Below are 26,678 nucleotides of genomic sequence, written 5' to 3' on the forward strand. Positions count from 1 at the left end.
ACCAGCATTGTCCCTTCAGCTGTCTTCAAAGGAATGCTGTCTTCCCCCAAACTTTTACCAGTGCGGGATGTCATAAACAAGCAGAGGCACACAAGTATCAGCTCATCAGCTTGTCACTAGCAATGAGCTACAGCTGTTTTGCTGTCACCTTACTGCTGACAGAACACCTGTCAGTTAGGGTTGGTATTTCTGGGGCTTCCATATCTCCAACACTAATTCTGAAGGGCACTGCTGAAATTAAGGGTAATGCTGAGGCAAATCAAACTCACTGTCCTGCAGCTTCAATGGGGATGGGGCAGGGTTTGTGTGCTCAACTCACGTGCTTTGCTGTCTCCTTGCTGTCACAGCTGTCACCAGGCCATACTACGACTTCCTGATGCGACAGAAGCATCCCACACTGCCCACCACGCTCCCACAGCAGCAGGTCTTCATGCTGGCAGAGCCCAAGCGCAAACCCTCGAACTTCTGGCAGAACATCAGCAGGCTGACACCCTTCCGGAAATAAGGACAGCCCCGTGTTTGTGCCTGAACCCCTTCTGAGAAAGCACTTTATCCACCAGTCCGAGGAGGTGGAGCCCAGGTTCTTCCAATCCTTTGTTACAGAGGATGGCACATGTGCTCCTGCCTTCTCTATTTATCTTGCAGACCAACTGACCCTTGGCTCTGAGGTGAGATGCTGCATGTGTGTTACACACGCGTGCAGCTGTGCTAGGTCCCAGCAAGCCAACATTGCACAGCACCCAAGAAACAAACTTCCAGGAAGAGATCAGAATGGAGCCCGATCTGTCTCATCTGAAAAGATTTTGCCTGTCACCTGTACTCTGAACCATTCCATTCTGCTGTGAACACCGCTGCTGTCCGGCAGCTGCTCAGCCTACCAGCTCTGTCCTCCACTGACATGCTCAGAACAACAGCTCAGTGTTGCTGACATCGTACGTTTTGCAGGGAGGAGCAAACCCTTCCGTTCTCTGCTCACTTGTTCCCTACCTTTCACCTCAAGGACATGATCCTCCTACACCCTTCTAACTAACTCAGTCAGCTTCTGCTGGCACTCAGACGAGACAACAGTGAGTATTGCACTGTGCCCCTTCCCTTTAATTCAACAACACTGATGAACAATAATAACTTGTTAAACGGTGCCAACCAACCTGCAGCATGAGTAACGTTCAAGTTCTGCTCTAGTGGGTTCGTTACATAAGTTAGAGAAAAAAACGTGCCTAAATTAATACTGTACTCAACTCTTTAGATTCTCTTCTATCATTCTTGCCATATTTCCTGGCCAATGAAAATGCTCCTTGTTTGTAACGTGTTTATTTATGGTATGAACCAGGACTGTGTATTTTGTAAGTCTGTAACTGTTCTCGTCAGCTGTTGACGCCTGTTTTGTCTGTTTTAGTTTTATTTTTTCAAATAACAAGAGGTCAATGCTTGCAAACTGCTCCTACAAATCTGAGTCTGCAGTTCAACAGTGAAAGAAAGGCTAAAACCACAACTGTTATGCAAGTGTCCACAGACTCAAATTATTACAGGCTTTTGAGCCCTTTACAAACAGACATCCTAAGGCTACTTATAACAGGCCAAGATTCGGCACCAAAAGCCTCACTTTAGGTACCCAAATGGTGGCCAAGAAAAATTCATTTGTACCTTGGTTAGCAAAAGGAAAGAGTTGCCTTACCTTAGTGAGAGTTAGAAGCCATACTGACCTAATTCCTTAGCTTAGAGCCACCTTGTGACATTGGAAGGAAAACACTCCTTTGTTCCAACACGATGCTATTGTGAGTGAGCACTAACTGCCTCCAGAGCTCCCAGGTCCAGTGTTTGATGCTGTAGCTGACCAGAGTTTGGTCATCCAGGGACATCTGAATTTAGTAGCATGTACAAAGTTGTTCTTGCACTATATCTTCTTCCCCAGACCAGGGGCTACATTTAATTTCATAAAGAAACTTGTAAAAGTGACTCTGTCTGTGTCTGACGTGTCTTACCCATGTAAACCTGTTTCTCTTCAAAATCGTTGTTCCTCTTGCAACTGCTCAGCAGCTGACCCATGTTAGATGGCCTCAGTGAAGCCACCCATGGAAGGTAGGCAGGATGTGGTACAAGAGATGCACCCAACCATCACACAGAACATGGACTAAGGTTAGCAAGTCAGTCGCATCTAAATCTCAGCCTCCTGCTAGTAAAAACAGTGAGGAAACATCAATAGAACTGTAGGGGATAAGCAAGCTCACTCAGTAATTAGAGAGGGTCAGCGAGCTGAAGTTTGGGAGAGAATGCAGCTGTTCCTTAAGGGAAAACACACAACACCACGCCCTTCTCCAAGGCAGAACCAGATGCAGCATCACCACTTGGTGCAGTCCTCCAGAGGATGGTGTTAAGAAACCAATGAGAAAACCCTTCCGCTCCAAGGTGCCTGTGAAGGTGCACCACATGCCCTCCCCTTCCACATCTCTCCAAGCAGCAGGAAAATAGGGCTTACCAAGCAGGATGCACATTCTTGAGCTGCTTTGTGCCTGCCTTGCAGTAACTTCAACCCGCACAATCATTTGCAGATCTGTTCTGGCTTTGTCAAAGATGTATCTGCAGTGACACACAGCAGTCAGGAAACCAAGGCACTGGGGGGCACTTACAGGAATGGCCTTTATTCACTGCATGACCAAGCATAGAACAATAAACACAGACAGGAAAATCAGCCCAGAGTTGTGTACTGCATCTGCACTGCTACCATCACAGTGCTCAGCACCTTCCCATGGCCCGCAGCACTGTGCAGCCGGAACTGTCAGCACCCAGCAGGGAAGCAGCAGTTGGGCTGCGCCAGCATGGCCTATAACCCCAGGCTGCAGCTGCACCGTTACCCAGTGTGAGCACAGCACCATTTCACACTCACCCTTTGCTTTTTGGCAGAACAGGCCGCTTCTACCAGGCTTGCATGAGTGAGCTTCATCCTCCTAAGTGTTGAGCACAGCAACGCTCCTGTTGGACTTCACAGCACCCAGAATGCTGAATGGTTACCCTCACTGCACTGCACCCACCACAACAGGGTCACTTGCAGAAAGCATGCATAAATAACAGAGGGCAATCATTACTTCTGTGTTTACCCCAAGTGTCTGCACCCCTCCTTTCCTCTTCCATGTCTGTTTTGATTGGCCAGGAAGAAAAATGCATTGGCGTGGGATTGATCCATTTTCTGAGGTTAGGAGTTCAGTATTTGAGGGAGGGGGGGAGGAATGCTGGATTAAAGCAGCCTGACCCAGGCCAGAAGGGGCTTTGGGAGTTCACATAGTGCAGTCCCAACACCGTGCCCTGGAACAAGCCTCAGTGGCTGCATCAGGTTGCTCATGGCCTCACCAGGCTGCTGCCAGACTGTGCTCAAGGACGGAGGTTCTCCATTAACTCTGGGTCTCTGTTGATCAAGGGACCAGCCATATCCTGAAGAAAGTTACCGCACCCATTTGAGCGCCTATTTGCACCTTCTGATACCAGTTTTTAATGTGTATTTTGTTCTACATGACACTTTAAGTCTTCACTGAAGTCACTCCAGCACGAATTCCCATCTATTCTACGGTTTGAGATGGGGTGAGAATGGCACTGAGACTACGTAGCACGCGATGCCCTGCAGGCTCTTGGTGCACTAAGAGACATCCCCACACCCACACACAGCTAAGAGCTGGTTACCAGCACCTCCTTAGCAATACTTAGAACAGGACGTATGCATCGAGTTACTGAAGTTGCCAGATTATCTGCAGAACTTGCTCCATATCTCATCAGTGCACACAGAGAAACTTTATAGACATAAGTGCCAAAACAGACTTCTCTGGCCAAACAGCATGCCAGTGGAAGAAAAGTCCTTTAAGGCAGAAATACATTCTCCCCGAGACTGCCTATCAGTAATATTCTTAACAAGTGGCTTCAGTTGGGATCCTGCTCTTGTAAGGAACACTTGGAGAGAGGATCTGATTCCCTATGCAAGACTGAAATCAGGTATAAAAGCTGATCGCACTGAAAGAGTGGAAACCTTGTAACATAGCAGGTGGAGCTGCAGCACTAATTAACAGGTAAGAATCCAACTCGCTTTGCTCAGCTTCACCACACCCCCACCCCTGTGCATACATTTATACATCTGCACAGGATTTCATCAAGAAATGACATCCATATCTGGTACCAATTGGTACCAAATTCACCAACACAAAACCTGTTATCCCCTGAATGAACCGTGTGACCTCCACTGATCTCAAACCATCATGTACTCAAGTCACCTCATCTCCTAAATTGTTAGTGAATAAATGGTTAAATGTACATGTGCTGTAAAGTAGTAACAGAATAATTGATACTGCATTTCCCTCCTCTTCTTTCATCGGGATTCTCAATGGAGGCATTCAGCATTGTACTGTCAAGTAGAATTGTCAGAGAATGCATGCAAAGGACACAAGCTTTACAAGCTTTCTGTGCGTGCACGTTAGGTGATGACCTTGTGGACCTTCCCAACCTCATTGTAAAGGGGTTTTCTGGCATATGAGCATCAGGTTAAGTACAACTTCTGTCAAGCTTTCTGAGCATACCACACAGAACCAGCTCAGATTCCCAAGACAAGTCCACCTGAAGCACGACCAAGCAGAGACACAACTGCGGTACTCACCTCCCCTCCTTTGGAGATGAACCCTCTACATGACCAGAAACATGCATTTTCATGCAAACCCCCCACAAAACCAAAACCCAAACCAAACCAAAATGAAAAATCCCAAGTTCAGACTCAGTGCAGGAACAGCAGCCACTCAACTGGACCAGGGGTTGCTGGGTGGTCTGGTTGTTTCTGGCTGTGTCTGCCTTCTTCCCTCCTGTAGCCAAATGCATGGGAAAATTCGTGTGAAAAGCAGCTGGGCTTCCTTTCTAGTGAGCAAAGCCTCAACTCAGGCAATGCATGGGTTTATGTGAACCAGTCACAAGAATGGAAAAAAACAGCATAATTCATTTTGACATTTAAATCAGGTTCAGAGACACTTGTTCCCATGAAGCCAAACAATCCCAAGAAGCATCATTTAAGATCTATGACTCCATCATCTCTTAAGATCCTTACCTGAAGAGCTGTGGGGTGCAGGGAGGTGGAAGCCCTTCTTGCATTTGACCTCATCCATGGCCTCGCTGTGGGCAAACCCAGCTGTCTGGGCACTGCCTGCATCTGGGTGTCTGAGCTTCCCAAAGATCTCTGCAGGCCTGGCCTCCATGGCAGTCATCTGTGAGTAACGGGCATCCAAAGGAATCCTGGATTCAGACTGAAAACTGCATCTCTTCGGATGCCTGGAGACAGAAATGAGTTTTTCTTATGTTCTTTCATCTTTTGCAATATAGAAACAGAAGAACATTGTCAGCATCTGTGAGGTGCTACAGCTTACAGCAAATCCCACTTCTGATGTTACTTTTATTGCTACCACTGTCTTCAAATCTCACCGCCTGCCTACAGATGAGGGCTATGGGATGGCAGTACGTGGTCACAGCAAATACAAGACAGCATCAAGTCCAAAGGCTATAAGAATGAAGCTATTCCAGCTTCATTCAACTGCTAGAGCCTCACCTGCACCTGCAGTGACTCCAGTTTTCTGCCTGAGCCAGCAGGACCTGCACTGCAACTGATGCATAGCAGTAGATCGGCCTGAGAAGATCTCAGCCACAACATCCTGTATAACATGAAAGGCCCCCATTTCCAGTGCTCCTGCTGAAGTAAGGCTGTGGTATCAAATTTTCAGGTAAGTAATGGGTTAAAAACTGAGAACTCTGGTAATGGACAGAAGTAAACTGAAAAAATTGATGTGTTTTCAGTCAATTTGAACCTACTGAAGGTGCAGTTTTGTTCATTTAATAGTGCAGGGCAGGGAGTTGGTGCTCGAAGCAGCGCAGGCAGATCAATGCATCTCCTTTAAAAACTCAGCTAGCATAAGAAGATGGTCAAAAACACAGCCTGGCAGAAGTCAGAATGCATCCCCACGTCTTTCTGCTGAGTGCTGCCCAGAGAGGGGGAGGTGGGAGGACGACCTCCTGCGTGCTCAGGAACAGCAGCAGCGTGGGCTTCATTGCCTTTACATTCACAGCTGCCTATTTCGGGCTTGGGAAAGCCCAAAGGGGTCGTCTTCTTGGCCATGCAGCAATCACAGCTTCCCCTGCCTTGGGATTAACACTGCACACCATATTCCATTTCTCACCACAGCTTCCACGTTTCCTTCACAAGCTGCATTACTGAAATCCCATGGCTTTGGCAATGCTGGTACTATTAGCAAGTAGAGGCTGTTTGTTCTTTCTGCCTAACTGCCACTTTCCTCCCTGCAACTGCTCCACCCTGGTGTGCATGGTGAGCTTCTCTTTTGCACAACTTTGCTACCAAAGCAGCTCTCTGTTTTACAGCCTGTGCAAATAAGATACCCATATCCTGACCCCGGACTTGTATACCTTTGTGTGTGACTGTTTACATACATTTGTGAGTTGGGAAATAAACAAGTTATCAACTTCACTCCTGTCTGATTCCGTTGTCTTTCCATAACACATCAATCGCTGTGGATACAGAGCAAGCCTCTATATCCACTGCAAGTGCAGCCCTGTAACTGTATTCTGCACAACAGTTCTCTTATCTGCCCACAACTGATCTCCAGTTTAACAGGCAATCTGGACTTTGAAATAAAATACAGCAGAACACTTGCTCCCCCCACACGTCAGACAGTGTATATAGGCAATGCAAAACCCCTTTCCGCACCAGCACTGTGATGGATGCCTCCTACAAAACTCCCAGCCATTGAGGATCAGTACAAAGCTCCTAAATGCAGCAGAGCTATCGACAAAGCTATTTCTGCTGCCTGGATCAATGAACCAATGAGCAATGGAGCTTAAAAAGTAATAATGTGTGTTAGAGAAATAACAACGTGCATTAGAGAAAGCCAAACTTACTTTTTGTCCCTAATTTTTTAACAGGAAAACTTGAAACTTAGAACTTGCAGTTTTACTTCTGACAGTCTCCAATGGAATAGTTGCTCTTCTAGAAGGGGCTTTGGCTGCTACTGAGTGTTCAAAGCTGCCTCTACAACAAGGGCAGCCCTTGTCAGTACATCTGCCTTCACAGCAAAGAGCTAACAGCCATTCACAAGTATTAAGTAGCAGAGTAACAGGCATTACAACATGGTTATGAAAGGAAATGGGGAAGTGGGAAAAAGCAGACATGGGCTGACCTACCATTTTAGTAGTCCCACAGATACATTTAAACAAACAGAAAAAGAAACCATTCAAGAACAGGATCCCTTCAACACTATTTCCCCTTTATATTCTCCCTGATTACATCAACCTGCTGGTTAGGGTGTACAGATCTTCATCAGCTCCAATGACCTGACAAAAAACTGTTAAAAAAAAAACACAAAGAAAGAAGAACTTATGCTCTAAATTATGCTCAGCCACAACTGCAGAAGCTCAACTACTTGACTGAGCAGTATAAAAGCAAACAAAAAACCATCTAACATGTGTAGCAATAACCTCAAAAACATGGAACATGGAATCTTCCTCTTCTACATGCGTTGCCTCTCACAGCACTGTTCCTAAGTATGTTACTTCTGGATTCCCTAGAAGGAATAAGGACAGCCTGTTAGTTCAAGCAGCACAGCATGCCATCAGTATCCCCTTCTCCTCCCCTGGAATGTACATTCTCCCATTGTAGTGCCATTTACATCCATCTATCATCTAAAGAAATACATAGATGCAGTGCGTGGGCAATCTATTCTTTTCCTTCTGGGGAATAAATCAAAATATTGACTTTAAAGTTTATCTGTTCAAGCCCTGTCAGCTCAGGGACAACAGTCACCCAATATCAAGTAAACTTTATAGCATTATAAAGCAAAGAAAATGGAACTCTTTACATTTTGAACTACTTTGATGCCCAAAAAAGTAAATAAAAGCACCACCAAACCCCAAGAAACGCCTCAAAAAGAAGGGAGGCAGAGATGCAGCACCTTCAGTTTTGTCAGATGTTCCAACTTGGCAAGACTCATTACTATGCTCTGTTAGCCATAGAGAAACCCTACTGAGGAAGCTCACCCTCACTCATTTCACTACTTGGCTTTGATTTCATTTGTTTAAAGACAGAACGTTTTCTAAACGGGCCGCGTCACCAAAAAGAAACACCAATCCCACAATAAGCAACACAAGTCAATCTTTATTGAAAACTGAAGTATTAATACATAACAATTCTTGTTACAATAAACGTGCTTTTAAGAATTTAAATCTGAGCTCATCTACTCATTGAATTGCATAAAAAATAAAAAAAAAAAGTATGAATTTTCACAATTGAACTGGCTCAGAATGGGATCTCCACTCTTTGTGTTGATGTGATAATTCAATGCAGGAGTGAGTGATGCCTTAAAACTTATCCTGGAAGACAACATTGACCTAAACTTAAACCAAAAAAGAAAGTACCAATACAACTGTTTGTAAAGACAGTTCTTAAAAAGTCATAAAAAGGAAACCTGTGTCTATTTCATAACAAACATGGAGAACTATTACTGGGGCCTCTTGTACTTCCATTGCATGCACTCACTTTTCCAATTCTTAGACATGAGGGCAGCCAATAATAGCATTACAATTAAAAAAAGAAACACACTAACAAATTCATTCTACTTAAAACAAGTCTGTACAGCAGCCAGCTAAAAAAGCTTTCCCAGTTTGCCTGCTAAGTGCCCAAAAGTCACAACAGTTTAGAAAAGTCACGTTCACTTTCTTGGTGTTGAAACTTCAGAGCCCATACACTGTTTAGAATTCTGTGGGGTTTTTTTGTTTAATACAAATGGACCCTTACTACCTACCTGTGGAATTCAGATGTTTAAGTGTTTTATTCAACATACAAAAGAAAAGGTTTCCTCGTCCCCAGATAAACACTGTTCTTCTTCCCTCTATTCCCTCTGCAAAACACCTTACCTTCTCCCAACACATACCCCCAAAGCAGAAGTCATACTCACTACTTCAGAAAGAACTCGATGCTCTTTGAGGCTTACACAATCCTAACTTTGCTGCAGTTGATCCTGTTAATTGGCATTCTAACTCAACAAATCTGCAAGAAGCTTGGAATTGATGAGATACAGAATTAGCAAGCTGACACATTATGGAAGAACTGTCTCAATGAGCTTAAATCTTCACTGCTTTTTGGACAACTGCTCACAACTGCTTCAATGTGAGGATCAATGGATTGCTTTTGACCTTCAGCACACACAAAGGTTGACCAGTGACACCTGCTGGAGAAAACTGAACATGGATCATACCAACTATCAACTACCTACCAACTACTACACGAACCACATCTGGGCAACTGCAAATAACAACTCGACAACCACTGCTGTCCTCTTTCCCCATGCATTCCAGCTGAAGCATCACTACTGCTCATGTTCCTAACACGGGAGATTTCACATTACCATTCTCTGGTATGACTTTAAGTCTGGAGTTAAGCTATTCAAGCAAAAATATGTCCTAAACCCAAATGAATGGTGCATAATACCACGCTCAAGCACTGGGGAGTAATTCCAAGCCAGTTCTAACCATTTCTCGCTCAGATTCCCTAAGCAGCCTTACCACCCAAGTGACACCGAAGCCACAACACCTTGTGAAGAGCAGTCAATGTTGAGTATTCTGGTATGTAACACCATACTATGAAATATCTTCAGACAACACTAAAACACTGTGGTACTCACGGTTTGTTTCTTCCTTCAATGGATGAAGTGATACGAGGAAGGACTACAGGAAAGGATTTTTCTCCCCCATCTACCACCGCCATCTAAGCTTTTAACTTGCATAGCACACTCAAAAAGCTTTCACGAACAGCACTCCTGTATGTCTCCTAGAAACTTCAGACAGGAGATGGTTACAAGCATAGCAAGATCTAGTAGTAGGCTCTCTGTTCTCCTTCCAATTGCCTGGTTAATAACCGCCATGCCACTGACTAGGGCTACATGCTTTTGGTGCCAATTGTTAGCTATTTCTATTTTGCTGCTGCTACATTTAAAAGACATTTTCATCAGTTCTCACTGACATAGGGAATACTTCAGTCTTTAAAAAATATCTCACCTAAATTGAACACTTGAAATTTGAATTGAAAAAAAAAGAAAAAGGAGAAAAAAAAAAAAAGATCTATTTTGGACTTCTCTCTGTTATTGCTGCAGTTATCTTCAGTTCCAGGTTCAAAGTAGTACTTTTTTTTAATCATATAAAGCTGCCATAAAAGTTTTTTTCTTATTTTTTTTTTTAATTTTTTTTATTTTTTTAAAGAGAAGCTTGATCTGAAATGTCTCTACAGCACAAGCTCTTCCCATGGGCAGAGCTCTCGTGCAAACATACTGCGCGTTTATTTATAAAGGAATTCTAAATAGGGAATGTTATATAAAAAGCAGGAGAGAATGTTTCGTAAGACCCTCACTGTGTAAACGCCTATGTAACGATGTACGACTTCCCCCGCCGCTGTTTTATATCCATGCTTTCTACTATTTGCAACAAAATACCATTAAGATAGTTATATACACACACATACTCCCCTCCTGTCCCCTCCGCACTGTGCTTTTGGTTACTTCCCATATCAAACAGCTGGAGATGTGCTCCACCCTCCCAGTGCATTACAACTGATCAGAACCGGAAGGTGTGGCAGTTTTCCCCTCATAGATGAATCCCATAACGCAACTTAGAAAACAAAAGTGCTCGAGTAAGTGTGACTGCCTATAAGTTACAGAACGTCATAGGGACCAATTCCAAGGTGACATTTAGGAAACTGAATTTAGGGCAAAGATACGGGATGTTCATTCCTTAACTATTCATCTAATGCAGCATTCAAAGTTCACTCCTATGATTTTCAAAGCTTTAGTTTATGGGGTGATGGGACAGGAGACAGCGAAGCTCTGAGCTTGTTCTGTACAGCTTCTCCTCAGTATAGCACTGGTTCACACCTGGACTCTCTCGTTCAAATCATGCTAAGACGACCAAAAAGTCACACTACTTGCAAACTGAACAAATGGCCTGGATCCACGTTCACTGCACCACCCTGCACACCTGGCTACTCAAAGCTGCAAACCTGCTACACAAAAGGAATCGTTGAACAGACCTGACCCAAGGCAGTACAGATTCAGATGGTTTTGTCTGGGGGTAATTTTCTGCTCCATATGAAAACATATGGAAATCGCTAAGCTGCAGTAAGTGCTCATGAGTAAGGTTTAAAGTACTTATTCCAACATCATTAATATTCAAGGAATTAAAACAAAAGGGGCTGTCCTCTGACAGTGATTCCTGAAAAATAATCCTGAACTTCATCAAACAAACAAACAAAAAAGTAGTAAAAAATATATATATATGGAGAGTGCTTACTGAAAAAATAAAGTTAGTGAAGGCTCTAACCCCAGTTCACAAGCATCACACCATGTACTGGAATGGCAGCATTACATCAGCACTGATGCTACCCCAAAGTAGCTGCCAAATCTATAGAGGAGCAGAACACCCCCAGAAAGACGTTAATTAGATAGAGAACTTAAAAAGAAATTATCACTTCTGAATGGAAATTAGACTATGAGAACGATACAGCCTGATATACCTCTGTGTAAACGCTTAAAAGGGAACAACATTTTATAATCATTTACTGCATCATTTATTGCAGGCAGAATATATATGTCAAGCAGGTCTAAGAAAAACCTTGATTTCATGTGCAATATTGTAATTTGAGCATTTAAAATCTTCCTGGTGAGAATTTAGGTATACAAATGGGTTCTAAGGCTAGCCCTTTATCACCACTGCATTTGCTTTGAGGTACTGTTTTTAGAATTAAAGTTGCAAGAAAGAATACCAGAAATGACTCGTTGCAATGAAATGCTAATCTGCAGTCAGTCTTATTTCTACATGCTTTCAAGTGCAATTTAGGAAGTTAAAAAAAAGAAAATACTACAAAAATACATCAAAATGCTGTAACCACCAAATGGCTCCCACCTCAATTACAAATATTTTCAGGAAAAAATAAAAAACAACCAAACTATCTGAAACCTCTATAGTCTGGCAGCCCTACTACAGCGTATCTGTAGTCCATACTGCAAGTAGCTAACAAGGAAATTGTGTTAAAATGATTTGTTCCCCTTTAACATACTCATCAGGCACACCAGCTTTCCTCAGGATAGCACGCAGCTGATCTCCCTGTCTGTCGCAGAAAGCCCTAATACTTCTTAAACGTCAGGAAAGCACAATGGGTCAACTGCACCTATGTTTGCAACTGACTACAACATTCTTTAGGAAAAACAACAGTGATCTCCTGAACGGAGATCTAAAGGAAAGTGTTATTCTATCAGCCTGTGTGGCAGTCTCACTTTGACACATCTTGCATCATATGAAAGGTAGTACTGGATATGTATCTCCCCAGGGCATGCAATTCATTACACAGGTCGCCTCCTACTATTCCTAATGGCAAGTTTTGCCTCAAGGAAGCTTGCCTTATTTACTTGCACACACAGCATTACCTTCGCCATTTCATTCTGATCCTTGAGAACAGCTCTATAACACTGAATCCATGTAACAAAAATGTAAAGGTATGAAGTAAACTAATGACGTGAGGGATTCCTACAGCTTTTCTGACTCATTTTCCAGTCAGTCCAATTTAGTACTTGAATTTGAAAAGAATACATCACTTAAATTAAAAAAAAAAAAAAAGTGCCCCTTTTAAACTGGCAATCCCATCAACCCAAAAAAGGTTGAAGCTCTTTCCTAATGTATCTTATGGTAGTCTACAAAGAAACTCACTTTCATGATTCTACCTTTTAAGACCCTGCATACATTACAACAGTGCATTAGTGATACAAGTTGTAAAATACTTCTTGGTTCCTTTGGATTTGCATATGATGGTTTTTGCATCAGTCACTGCAGGTAGATTGAGCAAGCTTTGTTTTTGTGTTTTAACATGCATTCAACTAGATATGGATCAGAATAAATTTATACTCCCTTTTTATCATTATAATTAGCTAAAAAATTGCAAGACAGTCCACAAAACAGGATTTGCTTTAAGACTAACTGCTGGAGTTCCAAGATGTAAGATATGCAGCACTGGAAAATCTTCAGTGATCAGGAATTAGTAGTGTTTAGCCAAGTGTTGAAAGCATTCAGAAGAAGAGTCCTGGTTGGAGGCATGAGGGCTTCAGCACCAACTTTTAAACCTCAATTTCTTGATTGCATATCTCCCATCTTCAAACCTACATTGAGGGGAAGGAAGATATTTGATTAAGTGAGATACTATTTGAGTGTGGTAAGGTGTCCTACAACTGCATGCACCACAGTGATAATACAAACATATCAGACATTCACAAGTACCACACAGTACAGTTCCAGCACACATTACACCCTTCCAAACCCCACCTTACAGAAGACTTCAAAATCAAATCTCTTTCCTCAAACACATGATCTAATTTATGGTCCATATCAGAACTCATCTTCCTACAGCAACTACAAGAAGCATACATTGAAGCTTACTAGAATTTTCCCCAAATGAATCTTTATTTTCAGTCTAAATCTACAACTTACACTGACTGCCTGGTTGATCACCACTGTGGGGGCACATAACTATAGGTTGGTGTTCCTGGAGCCCGGTATGTGGGCATAGTAACTGGATGAGGGGCTACTGGAGTTGGGGAATGAGTTGTCAACAAAGTTCCTAGGAAGAAGAGAACATACATAGATTTAGAAGTAATCACAAACTCTGGTATAGAAAAACATACAGAAGAAATTCAAAATCTTACAGCTTGCTCATATTCCGATTTAAAATTACCAACCTCATTTTGCACTCCAGACCTAACCTTTCTTCAAACATTCAAGCAACGGTGTAATTTTGATGCTCAGTCCAACACAAAGATGCTCATTACTTACAAACAGCTTTAGCAGAAGCCTTGCAACATAAGCAGATTATTCACTGAAATACTTTTCTCCACAGCCAGCATTACACGCCAAAAGAATATTTGATGGTAGAGATAACTCGACTGACAAATCATAATAAATCACTTCTTGTTTGCATTAGCACAGATACAGGTTTTTACAGACAAACGAGGGGGGGGGGGGGGGGGGGGGGGGGGCAGAAACAGGCTGAGATAACAGGATCTTAACTCTGCAGTGCTTTGTAATAATTAAAAAATGCCTGGCATAAGCTTGCCCACACATGAAACTGAAAACACTCCAGAAAGTTCAATTTGTGACACGTCACTTCCCTAGATCTGAAATTCCCCCAGATTAAATGACAAATCTGATGACATAAAGAACAATCTGGAAACAACCAGAAAGGGTAGTTAAGTACTGGAATAAGCTCCCCAGGGAGGTGGTTGAGTCGCCATCCCTGGATGCGTTTAAGAACCGTTTGGATGTGGCACTCAGGGATATGATTTAGCAGAGGGATGTTAGAGTTAGGGTACTATGGTTAGGCTGTGGTTGGACTTGATGATCTTCAAGGTCTTTTCAAACCTGGGTTATTCTATGATTCTATAACCTCACGGTGCTCATTGTTTAAATTACCAAATTGAGAATCATTTGAAGGAATGTGGACACTGAATGTGTTACACTGAATAACAAAGCACAACACCTCTCAGAAAAGACTCACTGATGAGCCTTTGTAACAGCTAAACAGCATCTTCTCTAAAACACTGCGACTCAAAGACCATGGAGTTAGGAATACTTGCTTCCAAACAATTGCCCATGACAGAAAGGGCCCCCATGCAGTGCAAACACAGAGTTATATCTCAACACACAGAGGTCAACAACAGAAGTGCAGGCTGAGAGCAATGAGTTTGGTTCTGCCTTTAGAGGCCACTGCCTTCATCTAGGTACAGAGGAAGGTTTGGAGAAGAGGAATTCAGAGTCTTCATGTTGATTAGAAGCAAAGGACGCAAAAACAGATGAAATTCCATACAAATATACAAAATTACCACCTTACTAGTATCTGAAATAATAATAATATTCCCATCACTACAGATTAACAAAATATCACTGGAGGAGTAACCAACCAAATCTAGGCTGGAGTCAGTGTTTAGATGCTTGTCTGGATAACCTACAAAAGACCCTTCCAATAGCAGTAAGTTTATGATCCTGCACAGTATGTCTCCAGCATCACATTTTAATGTTTTTCCTCAAATAAAGCAGAGCATCGAGTATACACAAGTGTTAGGACCTACCTGCTGACATTGCCATAGTAGTCCCAGCCACCATCCCCATGGTCACACCATTTCCTCTTGGTGGTGGAATAGGAGCAGGGTACATGGTTGCTGGCATGCCGTTAGGCTGCACAACTGTGGTATGGTGAATTACGTGGGGTGGTGCTGCATATAAAGGCTGTGTGTAGTAAGTGCCTTGCTGTTGAGAAAAATTAAGCAATTACTGCGTAACTTTTGGGGAAAATAAAGAAACACAATATCTTCTTTCACTAACAAACTTGGTAACATTTAGTCCTTCATTTTAAGGCACTTAGTATAACATGAAACAGCAGAGGCAAAAATAGCTCTCCCATGCTGACTGCCCCTACAACAATAAGGTCTCTTTGTTTCACATCTTTTCATATATTAACACATGAAAGAACATCTCTCACAACTTCTTATTCAACTGTTTTTGGTTAAAGAATCCAAATACACCAAGCAGTCTGGATAAACCCTGCTACATTCCCACTAACCCCTTCAACTAACATGTAACAAATTTCCTCTACAGAAGCCAGAAGCACCTACTTTTCCCCCAAATATTATGTTTATCCAACTGTCTTCATTCTGTCTTTTCTAGCAGTTCTCAAAAGTTTTGCCTGTTAAAATAGTCTCCTCTCTTTCAGGAGTTTTTAAACCAACTTCATAACTCCCTAAACTATAACAGAGACTTCCTAAAAAAATAAAATAGTGTAAGCTTATGGCCTTTTTTGACAAACTGCTGTAGTAGTTACAGCTTCTAGCATTCATTTTTAAAGCTACTGAAACTAGTCTATCTTCAAACACCAAACGTTTTATCAATAAGCAGAGTGTAATCATCATGCAAGATGAAACGTAGAAGTACACATGTGTAACACTGTAAATTACTGCATTAAGAATTCCCACTGTTGGCAGCTAATTATTCTCTTCAACCCCATAAAGGAATAAAACACAAGCAGATATCACAGTGTACACAAAGCATAACTGTTGTTTGGCTTCGATCATTTACCTGTGCATATGGATTCTGCTGTGGATAGGCACTTCGAACTGGATACACAGCAGTCTGATAGGGATTTGGTGACGAGGAATACGGCGGGACTGCACCACTAGTGGGTGAACAAGACACTTTATAAGGAGTGCCTGGTGTATAACCTGGAAACAAAGGTAAATCTGCATTAAAAAATATGAAAAAAGCATCAGTACACTGCTTTGTGAAGTCACGGGCAGCAATTTGCTTAATTCCAGTGAGTACTTTGTAGCCTAGCCTCAATATCCACGCATAAGTTACATCTTATAGACAGTACTGGTAACGTCTGTATGTAACACTTGACTGTCTCAACTAAGAATGAAAAGTTACTGTATTATTGTTATCAACTTTTCCACTAATTGGCTTTTATATAAAAAGTAGCTTTGGATTTTAATAGTAGTATTGTTAAACATTCAGATTTGGTGTATTAGACAGCACTCCTACACTGGAGTATTTGGTACATGTTAATATCAGCCCAGTTCTCAACACATCAAGTACTGTAGCGACAGCAGATGATGGGTAACTACCTTCTCCAGAAGAATAAACAGCACAAGAAAAACAATTCCTAAGGTCACAACCTTCCTAAGGCCTCAAGATGGCTTTACAGAGAGCAGAGACAAAACATGCCACCTCCACTTCAACTGAAGTTTATTCATATTTGCTTGCTGGCACTTTCTGATCTACCTAGGGCTAGTATGAAAGAGATCCTACCTTTAAAGTATCAACACCGTGGTTCACTGCAACAGCAAACTAGACTTCATAGGCACTTGAGTATCTTTAAATTTCCTTTCAGTATACTCCAGATACAGACAAATCCTTAATAATGACTTAAGAATTATTTTTATTCACTACAGCAAGATGACAACTCCACTTTTGCAGGTGTAAGTAGGAACTGCTGGCTCAAGTTCCACCTAAAGACAGGCAATTCTTCCAAAATTCCTGCAGCCCTCGTCAGAGGCACAGGCTCAGGATGTCATGAAGAATCCAACAGACCTATGAAGAGCATCACTACTGCCACAGTAAGCTGCACACTACAGTCCCTAAATAATACTATCACTTAATGGCCAGAGTGAGAATACAAGTACGTTTGCTGAAGCACCCAGCGCTAATGACAGGGTAATAAAATACAGCTTTGACCCACTCCAAGAAAGTGGCTGCACACTGAAGAAATCTCAGGTGGGCCAGAAAAAACCCCATAGTGTGTTACTGTAAGCCCTAACAGCTTTTCCTTATTCTTAGTTCTTGGTTCTAGTAACTTCAGAGTTTTGGGTTATTGCTCAGTCACACCTATTACACATACCTGTTTGGAAGGTAGGATTTGCTCCAGGATACATATTAGGGGAATAGGCAGGAGCAGCCGCTGCATAGCCCATTGGGAAGCCAGCTGGAAGAAAGAGTACCAAGTTATTTTCTAGATTGACTGCAAAGCCTAAACAAACTTTATACTTCCTGTACATCCTTTAATTGATACGAGCTAGCAGATGCCTTCTGATCATTCTTTCTCTGCGTGCTCTTCAGCAAACCTTAATGCTGGCCATGCAGCTCATATAAGTTAGACAGACAACAGAGTTCTGTGCAACTATCCAAGGTTCCCCAAGTTTTATGAGCTGATGAAAACCTTCATGTGGTGAAAAGGCTCTACCTCACAGAAATAATGAAACCCCTTAAAGTCAGAGCAACTCTGACCTCCCAGATGAGAGAGATCACAAACACAAAGCAGCCTCAGGCAGTTCAAAGCGCTTGCTGCTCTTGTTACAGATACACTACACTCAAGTGTGATAGAAGATCATGTTTTAGCACTGTGCTATGATACCCAACAAAAACAATAAGTGACCAACTCAGGCCATAGCAAAACATAGGGAAACACTTCTGCACCACAATTCACGAACCACTAGAGTTAAATTAATACGCAACTGATATTTCAGAAATATAAAGTTTACTAGACTTTAAATAACTTCATTTAGAGATTTCAAATTCTATGCGTAAAAAGCAATGACTACTTACACCATCACTGTCAGTTTCAAAACACTTTCCACATTTGAAGCATCTCTGCTTTCTCATAAACTCTGAAGTCCTTACTGTTACTCTTTACAACAAAAGCTACACTTACCTTGGGACTAAGCACCCTTAGTTTTGTAAAGCACTTTGCAAATGTATCGAGTTACATACAACTGGCATTTCTGTTAGCCTGATCCATACTGACCACTTAAGAGAAGCATTAGGCTGAAAAATCAAAGATGACATACTTGGATCATGACACTTTTCAGAATATAAATAGTTCTAAAGATTTCAAACTCCCCAGCTCCTAGTAAAGTTCTCCATACAGCTCTACACCTGACTTCACAACTGCAGCATTATTTCTTACAGAAGTCCTCAGTTCTTCATTCCTCACAGGTTTAGCTCCACAAACAGCTCTGAACCAGAAGTGCAGTTACACCAAGGAGCAGCTCTCACTTCTAGATACAACTTCAATTCACATGAGAACATTTGGATATTGATTCCTTGCTACTGTAAACCAACCCAACAACTTCAAATAGATGTAGTGCAATACAAGCAGCTATTAAATATGCAACAGCTTTACAAACATAGCACCTTCAAATAATACACTCCTAGCTTTATGCTCATTACTTTCTATTACCACGCAATCCATGGAAATTTAATGATCCTGGAAAGAGAATCTGTAGTTACTGTATTAGTAAAGGCAAGAGAAGGAGACTTAGTCATGCAATTATTTTAAAGAAAAAACTAATGTTATGAATGGTTTGGGTTGGAAGGGGCCCCTTAGGATCATCTAGTTTCAAGCCACCAGATACCCTCATCTACTTTTCATTTTACAGGATGTTTTATGTGTATCCCATGGTCTATATGTATGAATGAGACAGCTCAGTAAGCTCTATCAGCATCATGGGCAGAACTAACTGACAAGGCAGAACTAAGGAATCACACTTATGGAAACTGACAAACTTCTGCAGGCAACAATGTTAAGCCACCAGCTTGAAATACAGCAATTCAGGCACATTTATACCAACTTTCCTGAAGTTCTATGTATTTCAGTTATGACAGTTTACGGCAATGCAAAGACTGGCAGCTTTATCCATTTGTATACAAACAGTAATATCTGTAACTTCTCATCTTTTATTCTATTGTTCCTGTGTGGCTTAAACTGCTATTTACAGGTCTGTGATAGTCCATTTTCTTAAGTAAACTGAAATACTACTTATATCAGACTAAATGATGACTGAAAAGCAACGTGTGAACAGTTATAAGTACAAGAGAAACCCTGGCAAACATAAATCTGTGTTTAGAAAATGAAAGGAGTTAAAAATACCAATTAGTATTAGTATCCTGCTGCATGAAAAGAGGGGCAGCTGACATGGCAAGGGAGGGGACAGTCCCCCTATTCTCTGCCCTTATGAGGCCCCACCTGCAGTGCTACAACCTGGCCTTTCTTGTGCCTGTAGCACAAGAAAGAAGGTGAGCTGCTGGCACATGTCCAGAGGAGGCCTGCAAAGATGCTCAGAGGGCTGGAGCAGCTCTCCACTGAAGAAGGATTTAAGAAGTTGGGCTTGTTCAGCCTGGAAAAGAGAGAAGGCTCTTGGGAGATGTCATTATGGCTCTCTAGCACTTAATGGGAGCTTACAAATGAAGCATACCAATTTTTAATAAGGTTTGATAGTGATGGAACAAGGGAGAATGGATTTTAACTAAAAGAAGAGAGGTTTAGATTAGATGATAGGAAGAAATTATTTACCTAGAGGGAAGTGAAGGCCTGGCACTGCTGCCCACAGCAGTGTGTGCCCCATCCCCAAAGGTGCTCAAGGACAGCTTGGATGGGGCCCTGAGCAGCCTGAACTGGTGGGGGGCAGCCAGTCCATGGCAAGGGGTTGGAAATAGATTGTTATTAACATCCCTTCCAATCAAAGCCATTCCATAACTCTGTGATGTACTCACTAATAACCTTTATCTAAAGCCTTGACAAATCAATTATGAATATATCTATAATTGTACTGTAACTGACATTAAGTAACTACTTCTGCTTGCCTTATGATAAAATTATTCTAGCCCATATATCTGATTAAGATGGAGAGTAAGACCATCCTGCGAGACTTACGGTTACACAGCAATTTACAACTGAGCAATTTCAATCACTCAACCTTAATTATTTCAATACAAGACTTTTTTGCCTTATCAGTACTACAGAAGAAATTAATAAAGCCACACTAGAGTGAGGATACAATAGAAGTACCTAAGAGTGAATCAACAGACAGAAAGGTAGAAGGGCTTACAGAGATCTAACCAAAAGCAAACTCACACATCAGTATTTAAAGAGGGAACACAAAAATGTATATTACATTTCAGTATATGACTGAAGTTGCAACACAAATTCTACAACTGTAGATCAATAGGAAAACCTAGTACAGAGATTATTAACATTAACTGCTGTGCTGAATGTCTGCTGGCTCCCAACACAGATCAACCTGTCTGTGAAAGCAACACACTTTGATACATAAAATCAAGACACATAAAATTGGGGTTCATCGACCATGCAGACTCTCCTAGAATGGAATAATTCATTTGTACCACATGTGTAAGAAAGGCTGCATCAAGAAACTGTTTGAAATGCCTCACAGATTAAATGCTTCTTTTCAGTCTTCTTGTAAAGTTTTGTCTGTCCACATCTAATTATTGCTTTATTAAGCTTCTGAACTACAGAGACACCAGAAACCAGAATGCTCAGACTGAGCATTAGGTGGGAGGGTGGAAAACAGCGAGAAACCTGAACACAAGTGAGAAGCAAGAAAACAAGAAATACATTTACTTCTCTGTTTTTTAAATACTATTTGGTATTTTCTTGGTCCAAACCTCAGCACCGCTTTCTCTTCTAATTCTTGTGAACAGTATCAGCCAACTAGAAGCAGGAAGACTGGCTCCTCTTCTTGCAGGAGATAATTATGTGAGCTCCCCAAGCAAGTCACTTTGCAAGGCATTTTAAGATTATAAAACAATACAATTAACACATCTCTTGAAATATCACTTTTTAAATTAAAAAACAAAACAAGAAACCACAAAAGATCACCATACATGAGCCCACTCGTGAGCAACTACTTCTTGACTGCAGAGACTAGTAGACTGAAGTTCAATTGAAAACAAAAATAAGGGAGTTACCTGGATAACCAATTCCTTTGGCATTTGCATAGGGAACCCCAGAAGATCCAGGGCTATACACAGGATTCATGATTTCAGTAACTATCAGGAAAAAAAGAAAAAGAAACAAATATTTACTCATGTACAATGAAAGCTTGAAATGTCAACAACAGCAGAATTGAAGGAATAAAAAGCAGCAATTTCACTGCTCACATCAGTGATCTGCAGTTAGAGAGCAAGACGGGGTTACTGCAGAATTATGTTTCAAAGCATCACTAACTCTCATTCAGATAGAGAATCTCTCACAAATGAAGTATTCTTTGTTGCAGTTCACGCTTCCAAAACAGTTCCACCCCAAAGAGCTTCCCCATGGCTCACAGCTCCACAATGCACTGCAGGAGCAGCAGGCTTCTCTCCAACCTGTCATTTACCACCTATCAACGTGGCTTTCCTCCCCTTTCTTCCCTGAAGCATCCAGCCAAGAGATGCAAATACTCACAGTCTGTTACTACGGGTAGTACAAGACCAGGATTTCACTCCCTTACCACCACTCATTCAGCCATTGTCAACTGCCCAAGTATCTTAGAAGTAGAAAGAGACCAGCTCCATTTACTGCTATGTTCTTCAGAGCATGAGATGAGCTGCCAACTGGGTCTGCTCCTTTCTGGTTCTGTGTATATTTACACACCATACAGGTCCCTATAATTAGCACCGCTGTCAGTAATAAAACCAAGCACCATTCTCAAGCAGACTTTGTACATAAACAACCAAGGCAAGTAAAACGGCACTGCAGATGTGCAAGTCTTTCTAGTAAGTCTGTGTACATCTAGGAATACAAATCACATCAGAGCTCACCGAATGTGACACAAGTTTTTATACTGCTGACAAAACTTCGGATCCAATTCTAATTTAAAGTAATTACTTTCAGGCCTTCTCCGAAGGACCTGGCATTGTGTAAACATAATTATACAGTATTATCCAGCGGTTGCAATCGTCCCACCCTTACTGTAATTGTACCTGGAAGTGCATCTGTTACGCTGGAATATAGAACCTTGCAGTCCACCTTTCCAGGAGGAAAGGTGCAGGCTTAAACTCCACATCAACTAATAGGAAAAACAGTCTGAAGTGAACCCAAAGATGCTGGTTTTCAGCCTTTCTGCTGGCATCCCCTCCAAAGCATTCTCATGCTAATATGTATGTAAATGTGTCTTCAGTGCATCACCTGTTTAAAACCTGCACAGAGACAACCGCATATAAATTACCCAGTCGACTAATTCCTTCAGCTGATGTGAAACTAATCATATTTATTAAAGATACTCTGATTAAAAGACTTTGTGAGCATGCTTGGCAAAGGGCAAATGCCTCACCCTCCATTCTTTCCCAAAGCCAGTTTTTCATCCTGGAACAGACACCAGGTCAATCACCCACCCTCCTTTTAAAGCCTCGCTTCGGGAGCTGAGCACAAAGACCAACTGCTGCTAGTGCCGCAGCTCCAGCACTCCACATGAAATACTCTTTTATTCCTGCAACAGGCAGAGTGAGCACATTTCCAGGAATTTTTGCGTTTTGAAATTGTTTTGCAGATCAGTGTGAATGCAAAAAGGGAATCAATAAACAGGCTGTAGCAACTGGACAGATCAACGTGATGGTGCACACGATGCACAATAAGGTATGAAGACAGAAGGACCTGCACCACAGAAAGGTGCTATATAAAGGAAGGGAAGAATTGCTCAGCCATATCAGAAGATTCCAGATTCACCAGGGGAAGCTTCACCAAGGAGATCTCCAACCAGAGATCCTTCCCCAATGGCGGTCAGCCCTACAAATGAGGTCTAACAGAGGCACAGCCAGGCTGTACCCCTTCCAGTCCCACAGCTGCATTGCCTTCACCTGTGCTCCCAAGGCTGACTGGGTCCTCCCCCAGGTGTGGGTCAGGACAGGACACAAAGCACTCTACCATGCGCCCACTACCATTTTCATTCTTGTAAGTTAAACAGACTCACATTAGAACACTACAGTACGTCACATCTGCCCATCCTTGAATACTTTTCGAATGCTCTTAGCATTCTAAAAGAGGAACTCATAAACAGTTCCTTAGTAGATGCTACATTAACCACCATGTTTGGAATGTTCAACATTTTTCTTGTTTGATTTCTTGTCAAAGCTTCGAAGAAGCAAAATTCCCAAAAGTCCCACAATCCCAGACCTGCAGAGGTTGGAAGGGACCTATGGAGATTATCTATAGTCCAACCCCCCCTGCTAAAGCAGGTCACCCAGAGGAGGTTGCACAGAAAAGCATCCAGGTGGGTTTAAGTATCTCCAGAGAAGGAGACTGCACCACCTCTCTGGGCACCTGTGCTAAGGCTCTGCCACTCTCACCATAAAGAATTTGTCTCTCATATTCAGACAGACCTTCCTGAGTCCCAGTTTTACCCCTTGTCCTGTCACCAGGCACCACTGCATCCTCCTGACCCCCACCCTTTAGCTATTTATATACATTTATAAGATCCCCTTTCAGCCCTCACTCCAGGCTGAATGGTCCCAGATCTTTCAAGCCTTCCTCATCAGGGAGATGCTCCAGGCCCCAACCATCTTCACAGCCCTGCACTGGATCCTCTCCAGCAATTCCCTGCATACCTCAAACTAGAGAGCTCAGAATCAGCCCCAGTGCTGCAGATGTGGTCCCTCAGGGCAGAGCACAGGGGGAGGATCACCTCCCTCACCCTGCTGACACCCCTGGGTACCACTGGCCTTCCTGGCCACAGGGACACAAATCCAGGAGTTCTTACTCTAAAACAAAGTGCCTCCAAACAGGGCAGGGACCCGTGGATGTCCATGACAGATCAGTGCTTACAAAGAACTGCTATACCTCCTGCCCCCAGCATGCAATTCCACTCTGACATTGTAACTGGGAAGCGAGACCAGTGCAGTCCATTAGCAGGATTCCAGCTTTGCTGGAGTTTTCCGGGCAGAGGTAGCTGCTGGATTTCCTGCCTACCAATGTGAGACAGCTGAGACACATCACCAAGTGCCTACAACTGATTCCAATACAAGAATGAGAGCAAGCCCTGATAGCTCCAGCACAGCCTGGAGCGGTAGAACCGCAGCCTGGAGAAGAACAAGTAGCACCTCTACCCAAGTTCACACACACAGCAATAGACAAAGCTAGAAGCACTATTCACAAGCAAGGCTGCCTTTGTTACCTCATTTACTCCTTTCACAGAGGACAAGGAAGACTGACAAACATCCCAGTTTCTGATTTGTGTGCTTGTGTACACGCAGGCATTTGTTTTCTTACACCTTTTAAGACCAAACAGGAATAAACACTTAAGAATGCTATTGGTCTGAAATAATTAAAAACCCTTATCTGTAGGTCTATTCTACCAGTCCCTTGGGATTTCTTTATGTTTTTAAAGGCTGAATGACAGAACTGAAATAGCCAGACATTAACAACAATAGCACTTGTGCAAAGCATCAGTCCTTCCTGACACAGCGTGGTTATGTGTTGAAGATGCAACATAATTAGTTCCATTTACCATTCATACAAAAGAAACTTATGTGTAAAACTTAGTACTGAGATGCAGCTGGTGAACCAACTTCATTTGTACATCATGGCATTCTGGTCTTCCAAAGCATCACAGCAACATCACCAATGCTTTGTCCCTTTAACAACAACCAAACACAACATCTATAGCTACAGAAAAACTTAAAGAAATGGATTAGTATTTCTTGAAGTTTGCAACTCTTGCACAAGAAGAGGACATCTCCTAACTCCCATCCTTGCATCTCCAATGTAACTTGGAGCTCATGTATGTAAATACTATCAATTGAAAGATGAGGAACAGTGCAGCAAAATGATCAATTCCTCAAGTTTCAGAAGCCCGTCTATTGCTAACACTGGGCAAGTTCATCAACAAGAGACACGCAGAAAACTTACAACTGAAAGATTCAAACTTCACTACACCAAAAACCCCATTCACGACATTTTGGTTACCTTTGCAGGCTCTGCTTCTCAGCAAATTACTGTCCCACAATACACGATACTTCTGGAACTGAGATGGAACTGCCACAGGTTCCAAGCAGAGCTGGGCTCACTGATGGACTCAGCCTCTCCCACTGCCTGACCCGAAAGGTGAAGTGTGAGCAGCACAGAAGGCACAGTGCAGCAGAGAGCTTCCATGACACCAGTGAGACACATTACGGTTCAACCACCTCAGGGCAGACACAACGCCTGGTCCCGCTAAGCGGGATGCACAGCATGACAGAACGCTTAGGAATAGAGCTCATCCCGCACTGACAGCCACGCAGCGCTTCAGACAGAACTTCTGACACTTCTCAGAGCAGGAATGTCACCCTTTGTTCAGGACGAGCACATCGAGCACACCCAGACAACACTTCTTTCACCCGTACGTCACTGAGGTAACGGGGCAGCCCCGCCGTGCACACACGGTACCTCCCCGCCTGGGCCGCACGACGCCACCGCGGAGCTCGGTGTGCCCGGCACCTGCCCGCCTCGGGCCGCTCCGACACCTGCTCGGCGCTCAGCTTCAACGCGGCCCCGCCTGGCGGTACAGCGGCATCCCCTCCGCGCCGCGGGGCGCCGGGCCCGGGGTGACGCGGCCTCGGCCCGCAGCCGCAGCGCGGATGGCGGCGGGCCCAGCCCGAGGCGCGATTACGTAAGGGCCGGAGCGGTCGGAGCGGCTCCGGAAGCGGGTGCCGCTCGCGGGCCTCGCCGCCGGGCACTCACCGGGCTGCGGCGCTTCGTGGTGGCGGTCTGGGCCGTGTCGCTGCGTGCGGTGCGTAACGCGTAACGCGCGGCGCGTGCGTGAGGCGGGGCCGGGGGGGCGGGGCCGCGCGGGCAGCGCTGCCTCCACAGCCGCAGTGCGCGCCGGGCAGCTCCGCTCCGAGACCGGCCGCACCAACAACTGCGCACCAACACGGCGCTACGTCACTTCCGGAGGGCGGGCGGGGCGGGCGGCCAGTGGAGGGCACTGCGCCTGCGTCACGTGGCCGGAAGAGCTCGGTCTTACCCCCGGCACGTGACGCCGCTTGCCCGCCTCCCGGCCGCCATTTTTGTGGCTGCGCTGTTGGGCCTCGTTGGGAGCGAGCATGGCGGCACGGCCTGCTCGGCACCGCAAGGCCTGGGGTGCTGGCGTACAGAGCCGTGCCGCCCTCTGGATGAGAGGGCACAGCGCTGCTGGCTGTGCTGAAATTAATGAAGGCTCTGTCACTCCTTGACGCGGGGTGAACCGTGCTAAGAAGGCTGTGCGGGTGACAGAGAGGAGGAATCACAGACCACAGAATGACCCGGGTTGGAAGGGACCTCAAGG

At 43.4% G+C, this 26,678-nt stretch overlaps 2 protein-coding genes across 12 annotated transcripts in view; one reads left to right on the forward strand and one right to left on the reverse strand.

Moving 5' to 3' along the window:
* Nucleotides 1-6,496, forward strand: part of ARHGEF4 (Rho guanine nucleotide exchange factor 4) — a 168,555-nt gene extending 162,059 nt beyond the window's left edge. For 6 of the 8 annotated variants that reach the window (XM_032446671.2, XM_085513513.1, XM_085513514.1 and 3 more), the window contains one exon: nucleotides 348-6,496. In XM_032446671.2, the coding sequence (XP_032302562.2) occupies nucleotides 348-505 (158 nt within the window). In that variant the 3' untranslated portion in view covers nucleotides 506-6,496. The remainder of the gene's footprint in view (nucleotides 1-347) is intronic. The other 2 variants (XR_014933504.1, XR_014933505.1) reach the window with 2 other exon arrangements.
* Nucleotides 6,497-8,159: 1,663 nt separating this feature from the next.
* On the reverse strand, nucleotides 8,160-26,150 carry FAM168B (family with sequence similarity 168 member B). Of its 4 annotated transcripts, none has more exons than XM_015870935.3 (7): nucleotides 26,096-26,150; nucleotides 21,370-21,450; nucleotides 17,504-17,587; nucleotides 16,186-16,328; nucleotides 15,183-15,360; nucleotides 13,549-13,678; nucleotides 8,160-13,220 (listed from the first exon to the last, which is right to left on the reverse strand). In XM_015870935.3, exons 2-6 carry the CDS (start codon nucleotides 21,437-21,439, stop codon nucleotides 13,566-13,568), a joined length of 588 nt encoding a protein of 195 aa, XP_015726421.1. In that variant the 5' UTR covers nucleotides 21,440-21,450; nucleotides 26,096-26,150; the 3' UTR covers nucleotides 8,160-13,220; nucleotides 13,549-13,565. The 4 variants fall into 4 exon arrangements, with proteins under 4 accessions (XP_015726421.1, XP_085369646.1, XP_085369645.1 ...); XM_085513520.1 differs by having other exon boundaries at nucleotides 25,802-26,150; XM_085513519.1 differs by having other exon boundaries at nucleotides 25,759-26,150.
* Between the last annotated feature and the right edge of the window lie 528 nt (nucleotides 26,151-26,678).

This window comes from Coturnix japonica, chromosome 12 (assembly GCF_054131305.1).
Source record: "Coturnix japonica strain WE chromosome 12, WE-NBRP24, whole genome shotgun sequence".
NCBI lineage: Eukaryota > Metazoa > Chordata > Aves > Galliformes > Phasianidae > Coturnix > Coturnix japonica.

Bases quoted from the DNA above. Each gene is read 5' to 3' on its own strand.
- FAM168B (XM_015870935.3), bottom strand. From the start codon at position 21,439: ATGAATCCTGTGTATAGCCCTGGATCTTCTGGGGTTCCCTATGCAAAT. The intron at 15,361-16,185 runs GTAAATGATCGA...TTTTCTCAACAG, and splicing joins AGCAGAATCCATATGCACAG to CAAGGCACTTACTACACACA. The intron at 13,679-15,182 runs GTAGGTCCTAAC...TCTTCTTCCTAG, and splicing joins TACTATGGCAATGTCAGCAG to GAACTTTGTTGACAACTCAT.